This window comes from Telmatherina bonti (assembly GCF_933228915.1).
Source record: "Telmatherina bonti genome assembly, chromosome: 4".
Taxonomy (NCBI): Eukaryota; Metazoa; Chordata; class Actinopteri; order Atheriniformes; family Telmatherinidae; genus Telmatherina; species Telmatherina bonti.
Window position 1 is genome coordinate 30,724,174 of NC_136622.1, and position 17,102 is coordinate 30,741,275.

The 17,102-nt window shown below is 37.9% G+C and overlaps 1 protein-coding gene across 1 annotated transcript; it reads left to right on the forward strand.

Annotated features, from left to right (window-relative positions):
• The first annotated feature begins 2,985 nt into the window (after positions 1-2,985).
• On the forward strand, positions 2,986-16,927 carry nfascb (neurofascin homolog (chicken) b). The gene is made up of 27 exons (XM_079239335.1): positions 2,986-3,119; positions 3,871-4,011; positions 4,122-4,227; positions 4,320-4,510; positions 5,003-5,125; positions 5,231-5,449; positions 5,717-5,828; positions 5,986-6,173; positions 6,257-6,388; positions 6,470-6,613; positions 7,022-7,133; positions 7,262-7,425; positions 7,509-7,656; positions 7,744-7,868; positions 7,957-8,058; positions 8,160-8,357; positions 9,866-9,936; positions 10,047-10,269; positions 11,098-11,213; positions 12,575-12,785; positions 12,890-13,012; positions 13,283-13,456; positions 13,562-13,693; positions 13,800-13,869; positions 15,046-15,057; positions 15,231-15,266; positions 15,370-16,927. The coding sequence occupies exons 2-27, from the start codon at positions 3,933-3,935 to the stop codon at positions 15,599-15,601; spliced, it is 3,543 nt and encodes a 1,180-aa protein (XP_079095461.1). The 5' UTR covers positions 2,986-3,119; positions 3,871-3,932; the 3' UTR covers positions 15,602-16,927.
• Positions 16,928-17,102: the final 175 nt, after the last annotated feature.

Consider the following 17,102-nt stretch of genomic DNA (forward strand, 5'->3'; position numbering starts at 1 on the left):
AATTCTATGAATAGTGATGTTCTCAGTAGCAGGATTGTTATGACAAAGTGCGGCTGCTCTGGTCTTTGGCCTTCACTCAAATGGATCAGAAGTTTGTGGAAATTTGCTATAAATTTCCATTTTGCCAAAGGAATTGAACCTAATGACATTTGCACTCATCCTGTTTCTTGTTATTTTTTCTATTTTCAATACAAGCCCAAGTAAAATGTAATTTCCAATACTTTATAAAGAATTTCAAACGTATGTCTAGTAGAAGTACATCTCATCAAAGGTGAAAACTGAAATTTTGATTGTTAAAAAAAAAATGTGCAAAGTTTTAATTTGACTGCACGTTTTAAAAAAGGTCATTTTACACCTTTTGTGTAGCACAAAACAATTCAAAGTGATTTACATAACACATATAAGAAGAAATTAAGAGAACAAAAAAGGATGGAAAGAAATTAAAGACAGGAAAAAATATAATAACATCGAGTGTAAGAAATAGAAGGTGGAGAGCGAGGAATTAACAGTTATTTTACTAGAAGGCAGGAAAAGTTTTTAACCTTTATTTAAAACTACTAAGAGTTTCAGCAGCCCTGCAGTTTTCTGAGAGTTTCTCCACATGTGGGGAGTATAAAAACTAAACCCTCCCACTCCGTTTGTAAAGAAAAGCATACCACTGTGATGCATTACCCGTTTTTCAGTCCATCCAACTGAAAGTGTTTGGTAGATGAGGAGCTCAGCTGATGTAAATCCATCCATCTGCTGTCTTTAGGTTTTACATGTCTCCCTGCTTGAACGCACCCCGTTCAATTAAAATGGATCCAGTTGCTTGTTCTACAAAGTGAGTCATTCAAAGACTCAGGTGTGTTGAAGCAGGAAAGCATGTAAAACCTGAAAGATAAGGCTCCTTAAAAGAAGGAGCTCTGTTGCTCTGGGGTATACCCTGGACAGGTTGGGCTCATGTTTTAGGCTGAATTTAGAGACACCTATTAACCTAAAAATTGGTTTTTGGATTGTTGTATATAGTGTCAGTATAGAGAGAAACCACACGTACATGGGGAGAATATGCAAACAAAAGGTCCAAGCCAAGTTTCACACCAGGAACCATCTTGCTGTGAGGTGATGGTGCTACCTACCACACATGCAGCCCATGGTGTAGCACACATTAAATCTTTTCCTAATCTCTTTTTATAAGGTTAGGCAATAAAACATTGTCGTGTCCTCCTTTTATTGCATTGTTTATTTCATTATCAACCAATTTTTTAAAATAAGAATAATGGGGGTCTTAACGTTAAGCTAGGCAACTAAGAATTTATCTTTATTAAGACTTTATTGTGTCTGCTGTTAGAGTAATGTATGGCATTATTATACTTACAGAAACACATATTTCTCATATGATTGACAGCAATAACTAACATTAATAACTAATAAAAAAACTAACATTTTTTATCTTTTTATTATGACACAACAGTTCAGCTTTTGTCTGGGAAATACAGCCAACTATGATTAATTCATGAATACATGCTAACACCTGTATTATGTTAGTTTGTTTGATTGTTTTGCCATTATTAATGTTGCCTGTTTGTAATCATCCAACCATAAAGTCATGTTTAATTTTTGGACACAATATAGTTGATGTAATTTACTGTCCTGCTCAAACAGGACTTTCTCTATCTTGTTCTCGCACCCCCCTGATGTAGTGACGTCAAAGCACTAATGATAGGTGCTCTGAGTCTGAACAGGGAGTTTGTTCAGTTCAACACTCCCTCTCACATGCCATCTGCTCTTATCCAAGCCCTGGGCACTCGTGCCAGAGGAGACCTACGAGTATATAGAGGTCTTTTTCTCGTCACTCTGCTGGCTCAATCCACCTCTGTGCCTCTTCACTGTGCAGTCTGGTGCATGGCACTGATCATTGCTTACTTTCAGGCCTGTCATGGTCCAATGTGTGGGAGAAAAGCCCATTCTGAGAGCCAACAGGATCAACATACTCTTTCTGCTTTTGTGCTCAGTGTGAGGCTGGTCAAGTTGTGTTTCAGATGTTGTCACATCAAGACCAGGGAGCAAAGACCACCAGGAACCAATAATAAGCCATAATGATTTATATCCCTTTAAGCAGGATGGAAAATGTAGGACTGCTGTTTGATTTAAAGCTTCAGACATATTTTACCCTTCCTCCCTATCAAGCTATTGTTCAGTGCAGTGAGTGCCGGTTTTTATATGCTGCGCCATGTGAATGCCTGACAGCCTACACAGGTCAGAACTGTGTCAACAAGCCATGAGATAGCTTTTGTCTAACACAAATGTAGCTACTGGCATCTTTGGCTAAATAAGAAAACAGAAAACTGCCCCTTCCTCCTGTACAACTTTCTCACTGCATTCTTCTCCTTTTTTATGCAAATACACAGCTGTATTACACAGCTGTCAAAGACCTGTTTAGGTTTTCTTTTAATAAAACCTGAGTTAAATCAGAGGTTTCAAAGTGGATTAGTTTTATCTGAATGTTTGCAGCTATCAGGATATCATGTGACTTGGGGAATTGCTGCATGTAAAATTAATTTGACAAACACAAACATTGCTTTCATACTTTGTTGCCCAGATCTCTCCGGCCCACATCTTGATGTCATCAGAACCATTAACAATGCAAACAGCCCAGAATCAAAGTTGTTTTGTGTTTTCATTAAAATAAACCCTGTAAATAATACTGATTCTGTTCACAGTGAACTGGGCCAAAGTAAACTTTCTATAACTATGATAAACGGAAATATATCCAGTAATATAATTCAGTTATTTCCTGAAGCTTTTGTTTATGTCTTTGCTGCATTTGATGGAGATGTTTAGAATTATGAGAGCCACCCTGAACAGTGAACTGGGTGAAGTGTGGGTGTTGTATGGTGCTCATTCATTATTCATAAGATGGGTGGGCAGCGTGTGAGTGGCAGTGACGGACAGAAACTCAATTACCGATGTGTATCAACTCGTCTAGGGTTCTTGACCTGATATTTGAAGGACTGAAGCATTAATTGCTATACTGCACGGACGAGAATAATATCCTGGGAAAGTGATTGGATTATTGATGCACTGGGGAGGACAGAAATGGGGAGGAGAGAGCTCTGATTTGACTTTTCATGGCAGAGGTAGGTACTCATAACTTTCTGTTTTCATCAAACTGACAACACAATGCATGATTCATCGATGAAGGTTTTAATGGGAGTCATCTAATGCATATTTACACTAATTTGTGCCATATTTATTCTTTCTTTTTTAATAAATCTTTGCAAAAAATACCACAGTTGGATCTTAACAGGCATTGAAGCTGTTCATTTTCTTACTTGAGAATTAATTAAACTTAAGCAGCAGACTTAAATTTTGCTGCATGAAAATCATCTGAATATTTACATCCAGAGAGGGATTTAACTCACAGCACCTGAAAGAAGCCACTAAAGTTCAACTATGTACAAAGTATGAAGGTTTGGGATTAAAGTTTTTACCTTTACATTGACCTCTTATATATTCAGTGCAGCATTGTACTAACATGCTTGAATACACACTTTAATATTTCACCAAAAAGAAGAAAAGAGAATTTTTTTTCTATCCAATAAATATCATCTTATGTTTTATTTTATTAATTATAACGTATTTTTAAACCAGAAACAACCAGATACATTAATCTGTTGCATGAATCAAATAATACAAATACATTTAAAAAGTAATTAATTTTGGGTACTTTTATTCTAAACTTGAAGCATTTTGAACCTTTTCTTGTCATGCTGTGTTTGTGAAAATTTGAGGATGTTCAATTCAAACTCTGCTTTCACTGGTTTATTCTGCATTTATTTTTAACTAAAAGTCAGAATGAATACTTTCTGTCTTTCATTTTCCTTTCAGTCTGAAAAGAAAAAATAAAATTAATGGCTTAAATCTTTACTGGACTAAATGAGCTGAAAAAGATGTGGACGCTGGGTGGACCTGGGCTGCTGCTGCTGCTTCTATTGCAGAGTGTTTGGGCTTTGGAGATTCCTCTGGAAAGTGAGTCTAAAACCTCACTTTTATCTATTGGTTTTGCCCATCAGTGTATTTGAATTGACTGTGTATTTCAGGTAACATTTGAGCTGTTTTTGTCATTTTTCTGTCTGCAGCTAGACAACCCCCAACTATCATAAAGCAGTCTATGCAGGAGCATATTGTCGACCCCAAAGACACAATGGTAATAGAGTGTGAAGCCAAAGGCAACCCTCATCCAATGTAAGACCTGCACGCTGAACACACATGTGTTTATGTAACTTCCTAAGTCCTGGTCATTTCACTGCTTTTCTTTTTCTCTGTGTCTTACAAAGTTTCTCATGGAGGCGGAACGGGAAGTATTTCAATGTGGCACGTGACTCCCAGGTCTCGATGCGCAGGCGCTCAGGGACTCTAGATATCTATGCTTGGAAAAATCCAGAACAGTATGAAGCAGAGTATCAGTGCATTGCTTCCAACGAGTATGGATCTGCATACTCCCACAAGATCAGACTACAACTTTACAGTGAGTTCAGGACTGAGACCATTGAAGAATTTAATGTTTGTGTCCATAAAGTAAACCATGATGACGTAAAGTGATGCATTAGTGATGCTGTCATGTGGGACTGGCTGTGTGAAATGTATGTGATATCTGTGTAGTCCATATTCAGGATTCCATTAAGTTAAGCATAAATTATTATTCATATTTGCTGGATATACATTATTATATGACTTATAAAGATTTGGTATTCAAAAATGTCACTGTGAATAATTTGAAAGCTATCTATTCCTTCTCTACACATTGATTTAGCTTAATCCATTTTAGCAGCATTACTAATTGTCATCTAGAGACTATTTACTCAGGCAAATCTATAAAAGATGACCTTGTTGTATGTTTTCATTATTTTTATTTTGTTAACCAAACTTATTTTCATATTTCATGTAAAGAGTCTGTTAAAAAAAAAAAAGAGCTTAACTTTGCAGCTCAGAGGCGATGTGCACTCCTTTTTTTGCACAGGAGCTCCAGTGTGGCCACGGGAGATTCTTGAACCTGTGGTGATCAGCGCAGGTTTGCCTCTGGTCCTGTCATGTGACCCTCCACCTGGTCCGCCTAAGCCCGAAACCTACTGGATGTCTAGCTGTGAGTGTCCTGGGAAGTGGATGTCTAAAGTCTAGAAGATGAGCATAAATAGGAAAAATGTAACTTATTTCACACCACGATTTATTTATTATATATTTATTTCAGGTTCATATGCAAGACCTTTCAACTGGCCTATTCAGACAGCTTTTCCCACAATGCAAGCTGTTCAGCAAGACCGCAGGGTTTCCATGGGAGTCAATGGAGATCTGTATTTCTCCAATGTGTTGTTTAATGATTCTGCTGTTGATTATTGCTGCAATGCTCGCTTCCCTTACAAGAATGCCATTCAGCAAAAGATGCCTGTTGTTGTGAAGGTGCTGACAAGTGAGTAACTTAAAAATCATTATATGATCCATTTAAATAATCTAAACCAAAAGATAGAAGATTTGAGTTGTTGTGACTGTCTTTACTAAAACCCCTCATCCCTATATGCACATTGAGTCTCTGCTCTACTGAAACTTTTCAATCTCTATAAATTATTTATTTACTTTGTGAACTAGCATGTTGATATTGTGTTGCACCACAGACAGAAAGGGTTAATGAGTAACTGATGCAGGCATGGGTAATTTGTGTCCTCTGACACATCTGCAGCTCATGCTGTGACAGAGGCTGCCCCCACCTGGCTGTCTCCCACAGGCTCATCCAGCTCTATCATGGCCCTACTTGGGGAAGAGCTGCTCCTAGAGTGCATAGCTGCAGGAATGTGAGTGCAAACTAAGTTCACAAGTAAAAACTGTAGCACTTTGGTAGATTTCTTTTGTTGACCTAGAAGAAGTTGTGTGTTAACTTTCATGAGCTCAGCATGAGATGTATTTTATGATGAGGCATCCAGTGTAAAGCTTAGCACTGTCATCATTCAGGCCAACACCCCGTATAACCTGGACAAAAGATGGAGAGGATCTAGTAGCGACATCACGCATCAAAGTAAAGAACTTCGGCAAGATGATTCAAATCTCAAAGGCGTCTTTTGAAGACTCAGGAGAGTACATCTGCACCGCTACCAACAAGATAGGCTACATTGAGCACACAATAAATGTCAGGGTCAAAGGTGAGCCCTTCAGAAGCACACAGTATTTTAGTCTGCTGGGGCATATTAATGTTCAAACAATTAATGTACATTTTATTGGACAGCGGCTCCTTTCTGGGTGGAAAAGCCAAGTGATTTGATCCTGGCCCCTGAAGAAAACGGGCGATTAGTGTGTCGATCCGATGGGGCACCTCGTCCCACCATCAGCTGGTTTATTAACGGGGAACCGATTGAGGGTAAGTTTTCAAAAATCAGACTAGGGAGCCGTAAAAGTAAATCCAAACAACATAAATTGTAAATCTGTGTTATTTTTCCAGCTGCTACACATCAGGAAAACAGACAGGTGTCTGGAGAAACAATAACATTTCGCAGTGTGACTGCTGCAAACAATGCTGTCTACCAATGCAATGCCTCCAATCAGTATGGATACATATATGCCAATGCATTTGTCAACGTGCTACGTAAGTAATACCTCACGTGCAATTTATTCATATTTTCTTCTAGTCATTTAGTTTAAGTGGATTTAAATGAATGTTTTTTTATGTAGAAAGCTGATTTTTTGATGTTCTGGGTGCTCTGAGTGCCTCCCAGGTAAAAAAAAAACAAAAAAAACAAAACAGACATGCGAGGTTAAAAGTGGGGATGGTTATCTGCCTCTGTGTTGTAAAGAGAATACTAATGCTTCATGAGAATAATTATTTAAATATTCCAATATTATTTTGATGATATTTACTTAAATTATTAATAATTCAAAGTTAGAATTCAACCAATCTGCTGTCCTTTTACCAACCTTCAGCCAATACAGGAGGATGAGTATAATGAAATGAAACATCCACTGATGATGTTGTCGCTGTTATTCATTCCTCTAGATGCAACGCCACGTATTCTTGGACCCAGGAATGAACTCATCAAAGTGATAGAAGGAAGTCGGACCTTATTAGACTGCCTTTACTTTGGTTCTCCTGTGCCTGAGTTGCGATGGTAGGATCACAGTGTATGACACTTTATCATTAAGAATTAGTCCAGCAAAGTCACTGGTGTGTGTGTGTGTGTGTGTGTGTGTGTGTGTGTGTGTGTGTCTGTATATGTTTATGGGACTTCTATCACAGGTCCAAATACGGCCAAGGAAACCTTGAAGGAAATCATTTTAAGGCCTACAGTAATGGGACTCTGGAGATAAAACGTATACGAATAGAAGACCAGGGAACTTACTTGTGTGTGATCAGCAACATTGCAGGAAGAGATGAGAATCAAGTCCGGGTAGAGGTCAAAGGTCAAGATCAGAGGCCATTTGAAAAAAATCGTCAAGTTATTTAATACTGTACATGTAATACTTTTGTCACATATTATTCTCAGAGCCCATAGTAATTGTCACCAAACCGCAAAATATGAAAGTCATGCGGGGAAGTGACGTGCGCCTGGAGTGTGGAGTAACGGCAGATATTACCACTCCTGTCACAACGACATGGATGAAAAACAAAAATGACGTCAATCTTGGCTGGAGGTACATGAGGTGTTCGTGTAAAATTACATCATACTTGAACAGCATCAGTGAAGTTTTTTTTTTTTTTTTTTTTAATCCCTTCCTCAGAATCTCTCTGGATGAATCAAATCTTGTTATTACTAATGTGAACAGAGGCGATGAGGGAAATTATACATGTGTCGTCAAGAGCGAAATAGACCAGAAGTCTGCCTCAGCACACCTCATGGTGATGGGTATGATCCAGCTGAAATAAAAAGGACTTTTCAGCAAACATACACAACACTAATCTTTTTAATCGTTAACAATTTTTTTCATTTATAGACCGTCCAAGTCCTCCCACTAACTTGGAGCTGTCAGATCCATATGAACGGAGTGTGAGACTCAGCTGGGCTCCTGGAGACAGCAACCACAGTCCCATTACAGGTAAAGGCCCTAAAACATAATGAACAATAATATGAGAGATAAATTCTTGTATTCTTCTTGCATTTACTGTAATCATTGGCTGCATTTCTGCTCTCTGACAGAATATTTAGTGCAATATGATGACGATGACTGGCTGCCTGGGAAATGGAAAAACCTATCAACATACCCAGGAAGCCTTAATTCAGTCATTTTGCATCTCATACCGTTCACCTACTACGAGTTCAGGGTCATCGCTATTAATGAAATCGGAGCAAGTCGTCCCAGTCGTCCATCTATGCGCTTCCAGACCAGTGGTGCACGTATGTTTGATCTCTATGAAATACCTATTAGTTCTCAGAGATACCTATTTCTGAGAAGGTTAAAAGATTATAGTAGTTTTTTTTATTTATTTTTTTTTTTTTTTTGCGGAGTAAGATAATAGAGAAAATATTTTCTTTTAGACAGAAGGCAGTGAGAAAACAGCCTGGTTGCATTTAAAAGATGGTAAATAGGGGAATTGTGCAAAAGCCTCGTTGGAGGGCAAAGGACACAGCAGCACTCAGTTGGGCCTGAACTAAGTGACTCATATTGATTAGATTGAAAAGTAGCAAGCTAGAGGATCATAAAGCAAGAATATAATAATGAAGTCAATTTATGAAAACATGAAAGTGGCAAAGTTTAGGAGGATGAGCAGCACAAACACCAGATGTGAGGGGAAAGATTTATGTGTAAGCTTCAGTTCGGTGCAGGGGGTATGCAGGGGGTTAACACTGACATAGATTGACAGAGCTTTGAAAATGAGAGTTCTGCAGGCAAAAAAAAAGCATTATGAACAAACCTGATGCAGTTACAGTCTGTATCACATTAATGTTCCACAATCCAATATGAGAAAATCTGTACAAACACAGCTGATGCAGTCTGCATTTGTGTTAAATGTATTTTCATTTCTAGGAATATGGGACAGGAAAGTACATACTGACACTATTAGCTCTGGATTTATCTGATGCTAAAGCATAAAATAAAGTTCAGTTTATCGGCAGAGATGTGTCCCCAGGTGGATCTGGTTGTCATGGAAATTTGTGAAATGACTGAAACCTCTTCAGCAATACATGAGGTGGAAGCGTGTAATGTGCTGAAGTTAAATATCCCAGAAACACTGCAAACATGGCAACAATTTGTGCTTTATTGTTAAATAATAATAGTATTGTTGACACATGAAGTCATCAGGTGACTCCTTTAAGCTACTGTTTTGCTATTTATGATTTATTGTTGAGTTTGTAAATCATTGAGGAGAAATTCACAGTTCATATAGTCACAGTTTACTTGTGAATAAGAGGAATACAAAATCCTCATGGTTGTGTTTTTATCTCCTCTCTGAGCGGCATTCATAGTCCTGCTAACCAAGAACATGAAGGAAAAGCTTCATTTCTCTGTCACCTCAAAATCACAACACAATATGTGACTTTATGGTGTTTTTGTGAAGCAGTGTTTTCATGATTTTCTATGATACCTGCAGAGGAAACAAGTCAAAAAGAAGTCAGGGTACACAGAACAAAACCTAAATGTGTCATTTATACACAGAACACATTAGATATAGTTAGATATCTAGATATATTAGATATAGTTACTGCCCTATTTTCAATAAACTTAGAAACTCAAGAAGATTTTACCTTTGCCACAATATCTTGGTATTATTCTAAGATCCAACTTCATACTTATTGGCTTAAATAAATGTGCCTTAAAAATCAGAAACAATTCATTCTAAAATAAAATCATTCAACTATGCTGTTTTATGTTTTTATTTATTTCTCTTTTTTTTTCTGTCCAGCCCCAGATGTGATTCCGAAAAACCTAAAAGGAGTGGGTACATGGAGAAATAACATGGAAATCAGCTGGGAGGTAATTAAGACTCAGATAAAACAGCTAAACTGTAAAGTATTTGACCATTTAATTACCTTCTAACACAGATCTATCACAATATATGTCACTGCTGATTGCTGTACTTTCAGCCTCTAAGCTACAGAGACTGGAACGGGCCACACCTGAAGTATCTGGTGTGGTGGAGAAGGCGAGATTCCAGAGAGGAGTGGAAGAACGCAACCACAAAGTGGCTGAAATACTATATCTACGATGCAGATACCTTCACGCCTTACGATCTCAAAGTCCAGGCGGTCAATGACTTTGGGCTAGGACCTGAGTCACCTGTTGTCATTGGTTATTCTGGTGAAGACCGTAAGTACCTTCATTTGCTGCTTTATATAATACAGATGAATTAGTTAGTAAAACTGTTGATGAGCGTTTACCAACACTGCCTGGTGACATCTGGTGAAATTCTATGGAACTCCACCAGATGAATAAAACTCAACTTATTTTCTTAATTGTTTATTTAATGATAGCATTCAGCACCATATAAAGGCAAAGACACCTGAAGCATCTGAAATCCCATCCTGTAATCCAGTCTGTCTGCCGGAGCAGCCAGATAACGTTCCCTTTGAAAGGGGTCATAATTGCTGAATTTCTGCAGGATCCAGCTCCCCACTGATAATTCAGAGCTCTGCCACGTCAGAAATGTTGTATTCAACAGTCAAATTTCTTACATTACTACTCTCAAAGGCTTGTGGAGCTGAGAAAATTTAGTTTCACATAATTTTATCCACATTTTTATGTCCTTCTTCAATATTTTTTACTAAGAATTGTCAAATATAAGTAGAAAGATTATTTGATGAGCATCTAATTTAATTTCCATCTCACTGATTATTTCATTAGTGCAAAAAGCATGAGTTGAGCTGCTCATGGAAACATAAAAATGTACAGCAGCGGTCCAGTTTAATATTCACTGGAACAGCTCCTGAGGCTACAGGTCCACAACTAAGTGGATGCAATGTGACTGTGAGGATAATGCATGATGATTTACATAATTTTCATTTATTCATATTACTCAGTCAATGTGAGTCCTACATATGCACTGCATGTCTTATTCTCATACATCTTAGAATATGAGTCACTCCTAAAATATGTATTATTTCTGCTGAAGTACTATGCCAGCTTTGTTTTCCCAAGGTCCAACAACTGCACCTCTGAATCTCAGAGTCTCTGACATCGAAAGCACCCAGGTTACCGTACACTGGGACCCAGTACCACGGGACTCTATGAAGGGAGAGTTAAAACAATACAAGGTGGGTCTTCTAAGACGTCAATACAAAAAAATGTACTAGTCTGTAAAATGTCCTTTATTATGGTACTAATGATTAATGTTGCACCCCTAAACATATAGACTGGTACCTTAACCTAAACAACTCTGTTAAAAATGTAGATGTTTCAGACTGGGGAAACACACGTTGCCTTCAAACAGACATAAAACACTTTTTGAAGCATATTTACATTTCCTGTCTGATTAGTAAGTACACATATAGAATATGTGAAATGCAGAAAACATGATGCAGAAACAAAGAGAGCACAGAGAGAATTAAAAAAAGAGAAAATGTAAGTAATTAGTTTTAATCTATTGCTTTTATTATTTCTTTTGTCTAATTTCTTCAAAAATGACATTTTTAAGAAATTTGATGTTTATCTCAAAGCTATTAGTTGAATATTAATATTATTTTTGAAAGAAACTACTATTTTGCAAATCTTTCAAGATAAATAATTACTGCTCATTTCTTCATTTTACACTTCTGAGACATCTGTAGGTTTCTAAAATGTAATTCTGCCTCGTCCTTTCTTGATACTAAAATACACTCATCTCCACTTACAAAGCCTTTATTTTGTGTTTAGTTATAGTTCCTTTTGAAAATGTTTGCATACAGTAATTATTTGTATTTAGCATTAAAAGTCGGGGAAGTTGTTTGGTTGATTATTTCTCATCCTTCTGAAAAGTAATTGGTGTTGTATAATTCACATTTGGAAAGCCTGACTGCTCAGCTTTAAATGAGGTATGGATTGTTGGAGTGTGCTGTACGTGCTGGAGTGACCATCATAAGCACAGTAGGGAATGTTTTTGAGGAATGAGATACCAAACCCACATTAAACTGTAACCAAACTGGTGACCAGCATGAGGAGAAGGTGCCAAGCTGCTGCTGCTGCTGCTGCTGCTGCTGCATATGGATCTTCTACAAGCTACCAAGTTTCCTGACAGTGTCACTAATAATTTCTAAAAACTGTCAATAGGTGCTTGCTTGTTTGTTTTTAATGTTTTTAATGTTTTAATGTTGGTGTTCCCACAGAAGCATGATCCTTAAAAACTTATACCTCACTGTTAAGATGACTAAATAGGCTTTTTTTTAATGATGTACAGCACAGCACCATCTGGAAGGAGCGAGATATCCAGCTAAACACAAATTTTCTTACTTTTTGTGGTAAATTCATGTTAATGATTGTTTTCACCACTTAGTGATGTTATAAATGGGTCTAGGTTTGAAGAGACTCGACTGAAACACATTAGCTCAGTGCCAGCTATGCACTGAGGTGTTAAAAACAAAAACACTCCCGTTCTCACTGGTAGAGCAGCAAATTTGAAAGGTTTCTTCTCATCTTTCAGGTCTACTATTGGCGAGACAGCAGCCAGCTCAGGTGGCACTGGGTCAACAGAGGTATGAAGTCCAAAGTGTTTCCAAATGATGATCCAGACCCCTCCGGAGTCCTCACTGAGCTCATCCCCTACAGCAACTACAAGATGTATATAGTGGTGGCAAACAATCGATACGAAGGTCCACCCAGTAATAATATACACTTCTCAACACCTGAAGGAGGTGAGAAAATATCATTTTCCAAAGAAGGATTAATCTTAAAGTTATAAATGTGTTTCTTTTTGTTCATGAAGCTTGTATGATTTCTTACATGTTTATACTTGCAGTGCCATCCGCTCCCACATCCTTCAGGATCCAGCAACGGCATCTGGACACTATTTATGTTGACTGGGACCTGCCAGCAGAGCCCAATGGTGTTATCACAGGGTACAGCCTCAAGTACCAGACAGGTTTGCAACACATCATCCCACACACATCAAACACACTCTCAAAGATGCAGAAAAGTAATTACAGTCATTTACATAATCCATCATCTGAGTATGGACATAATAGTACTCTTGAATATGCACTCTAAGACCAGAATACCTGTCAAGGATCTTCTGAAGGAGGTATAGACACTTGTGTTTCCAATCTCTCAGCAGACAAGGCTCTTAACAGTTCACTCTACCTGCACTGAAATCAAAAGTCCATGCACACTAAAAGCTCCACTCTCTCCACAGTGAATGTGACCAGAGGAGAGGAGGTGAGAGTCGAGGAGTTCACGCCGAACATAACAAGCTTCTCAATCCGCCGATATGACCGCTACACTCGTTACAGATTCTCCATAGCAGCACGGACTCGGCTTGGACTTGGGGAATGGCATACGGAGGAGTCCCCCTACTACACCACAGAAAGTAATCCACTATGCTTTCAGTGTTTCAGCCCAGTCTGTCCAGTCATAAAAACACTTTCAAATGCTGAATACATGTTGATTTTGAACCCATGTACCTGTGTGTCAGTATATGCTCAGGACCAGGTGGACATCACCACTCAGGGTTGGTTTATTGGGATAATGTGCGCAGTGGCTCTCATGGTGCTCATCCTCCTCATCGTCTGCTTCATCAAGAGAAGCCGAGGGGGAAAATACCCAGGTACAAGTATGACAAGTGATTCAAATGATTTAAAGGTCCTAAAATCTTTCCCAGCTTTGGTTTAAAACCAGGTTTTTGTTTTTCTGTTTTTGTTTTCTGTTTTTAGTACGGGACAAAAAGGACATTTCATTAGAACCAGTGGATGATAAAGATCAGGAAGGCTCCTTCGATTATCGGTAAGCATTACTACTAACAACTGGCAGATAAAAAGTGCATAAAAATGGCAGTTTTACAGTAGGAATAAAAACAATAAAGCTCCCTAATGAAGGAATTCATTTTTTGAGAACAGCTGCAACTAATCAGTTTGCATTACAAGGTGTGCATATTTATTACAACTGATAAAAACCACATTGTAAAATAGTCAACAGCAAAAGATAAAAAATAAAAATGAGTAATTTTATGCTGTAACACTGTTCCATTACATAATGCTTATCTAATAACAGCCAAATGTCTGCCTCGATTTGCTCTCTATCTGTGCATTATCGTTCACTCTGGGACATTATAGTGGCCTATGAGGTTGTAAAATCCTACATCCTTCCCCCAACCACATTTGCAAAATTAATTCTATTATTTAACAAAGTTTTCAGTGTTTCATTTCTTCCTTTTAAACGGAATATCATGAGAAGCCAAATGGTCTGACCAAAAAAATTTACACATCACCTTGTTTACAACCCACATCTACCTCATTCTGAAGATATATTCTAATTTCTGTGATGTTTTTACTCTCACATTGCAGAATCACACTCAAAAATACTATATTTTTATAACTATACAATGACTTATAAAATTCCCTACCTGTGACTATATAAAATAGGCATGTTTAAAAAGTTTTAGTTAAGTAATATTTTATAAAATGTGGGTCCATGGGGATCAGATTTAAGCCTTTAGTGGCACAAATTAATTGTCTTCAATAAGATCCATCCTCTTTCTCCTTTTTTCTTTCTCCATCTCCTCCATTGTCCACCAGATGTGTCAGTTTTTGGACATGCAATTGAAAATCTTACCTGTAACACCGTTTACCAAAGGAAATAATAGAAGAGCAATCCCCATAAAATTCATTAATGTATTGCGTTCCCAGTACGTAACTTTCCATTCCTTATCTTCTATGATAATAAAGCACTGGTCGATATGCTGCTGGTGGTTAAAAAATTCACAGGACATTAATCTCTTTAATCTTGGTCAAATTTTTTGCACATTGCTGCACAGGTAGAAAGCAAATCTGATCTTTTACTTTATTTTTGATAATTCTTTGATCAAATTTCAATTAATTTGAGTTTTAACTCTACCTCTTCTATCTAAACCTTTCCTTCCCAAAACCCCAATCTTGTTCTTTTTGCACTGAACCACTCAAGATCCCTCGAAAGGTATGAAATAACTAAATGTTGACATATATTGACACTATTGACATGTCAATTGTCCAATCTTGAGTATATGCTGCAGATCTTTAGTGCAGTAAATTATTAATTTTAATGGGTGATCAGTAAAATGTAATTTCTAATCTTATATTAATCTTAAATAAAATGTTTTCACATTTTAGGATAGCACGGGTCTCCACCCTGCCATATCCTAGGAGGTATGTACATGCATACAGTAACTGTACTAGAAGTAAACAAAATATTCTATTCTTTAGCAATGATCAGATATTTTTTTCCATGTATTTTTTTTTTTTTTTGTAGGGATGAGGAAAGGGGCCTTCAAAGGGCCCAACCATCTGTGGAAGCTATAATAAAGCGATCAGACAGCGATGACAGTCTGGTGGAATATGGAGAAGGAGGGGAGATACAGTTTAACGAGGACGGCTCATTTATCGGCCAGTATACTGGAACCAGGAGAGATGTCAGGGAGTTGGACTTTGGTGGAGGTCTTGAAATCCACTCACCAATGAATACCATTTACTCCCTGGCATAAAGCATATAGAGCAGAGGTGTCAAACTGCAGTCCTGGAGGGGGCCGGTATCCTGCAGGTTTTTGTTGTCTCCATGCTCCCAACACACACCTGACTGACATCCAAACAGGTTGACAAGAAGCTACTGGATCCATTGATTTGAATCAGCTGTGTTGGTGGAGGGAAACAACAAAAACCTGCCAGATTCCGGCCCTCGAGGACTGGATTCTGACACCCCTGATGTAGAGTTTCCTTCATTCATGTCAGCTGTTTGTAAGACTTCTCCTTGCTTATAAACTCCTCATTGCTTTAGAACCGGGTGGAACTGAGGATGTGTGATTTTTCTTTTTTAAGGGGGAAAACAGCTGGAGACATAGCTGCTATCAAACCCCTCAAAGACTATGTGCATCTTAAAGGAAAAACACGGAAATGGTGGGATCATCTGTGACATATTTGATAAAAGAAGATTTATCTTTCATGTACATTTCATGTCCATAGATTGTACCTTCACATATGCCTTGCTTAATTATCCTGACAATGGAGAGAGACAGGGTGCGCATCACAAGAGCAGGAGGAGGGTCAGTTTATCATGTTGATAAAAGCAGTGGCGAGAACATCTGTAAATATCCCTTTTTTTTCAGATTATTCCAATAATGAGATTTGTTTTGTTTTTACATGTTTTCACATGATTCATTGAAGGGTACATGGCAGCGTAGTGATTAGCACTGCAGCCTCACAGCAAGAAGGTCGCTGGTTTGAGTCTCAACTGGGGTGGAATGCTGAAAAGTGACCTTTCAGTGCGGAGTTTGCATGTTTTCCTTGTGTATGTGTGAGTTTTCTCCAGGTACTTCAGCTTCCTCCCATTGTCCAAAGTAATGCATGATAGGTTAATTGATGACTTTCAATTCTACATAGGAATGAATGTGAGTATGAATGGCTTTTTGGCCTAGTGATGGACTGGCGACCTGACCTGGTGTACCTTGATGAAGGCTGGTATGGGCTCCAGCTTCTATGCAACCCCGAATTGGATTAAACGGTGTAGATTCCAAAAAGATTGTGGAAATCAATGGTATAGATTCACTCTATCTAGACTCAATTTAATGGTATAGATTCCCAGAATCTTTTCGAAAGATAGAAAATGAATCAGTGAATGATCTATAGATTTAAGAGTGAATGATTTAAAGGTTTAAGAGAGGTCCCAGTCTTTATATAATCTGTCTGGATGGTTTAAATTAAATTTGGCTTAGAAGATTTTACATAAAGTGTTGTCATACAAACAGCTCATCTTTCTGCCTAAGTGGAAAAGACCTAGAAGACAAACCATTCAGGGAATCAGCTGCTACAAATCATCTGTAAAATCTCATGAACTGGTTTCCTAATTTTACTGACAGGTTATTAATCTTTATGTAACCCCTAACTTCAGCTGTATACTATGATGGCTATGTCTTAATTTGAATAAAGTCAAAGTATTTATTCCTAGACTGTTGAACATGACTCTTGAATTCAGTCACTCTGTGTGTCAGT

Bases quoted from the DNA above. Each gene is read 5' to 3' on its own strand.
- nfascb (XM_079239335.1), top strand. From the start codon at position 3,933: ATGTGGACGCTGGGTGGACCTGGGCTGCTGCTGCTGCTTCTATTGCAG. The intron at 7,426-7,508 runs GTCAAGATCAGA...TATTATTCTCAG, and splicing joins AGTCCGGGTAGAGGTCAAAG to AGCCCATAGTAATTGTCACC. The intron at 7,869-7,956 runs GTATGATCCAGC...TTTCATTTATAG, and splicing joins AGCACACCTCATGGTGATGG to ACCGTCCAAGTCCTCCCACT.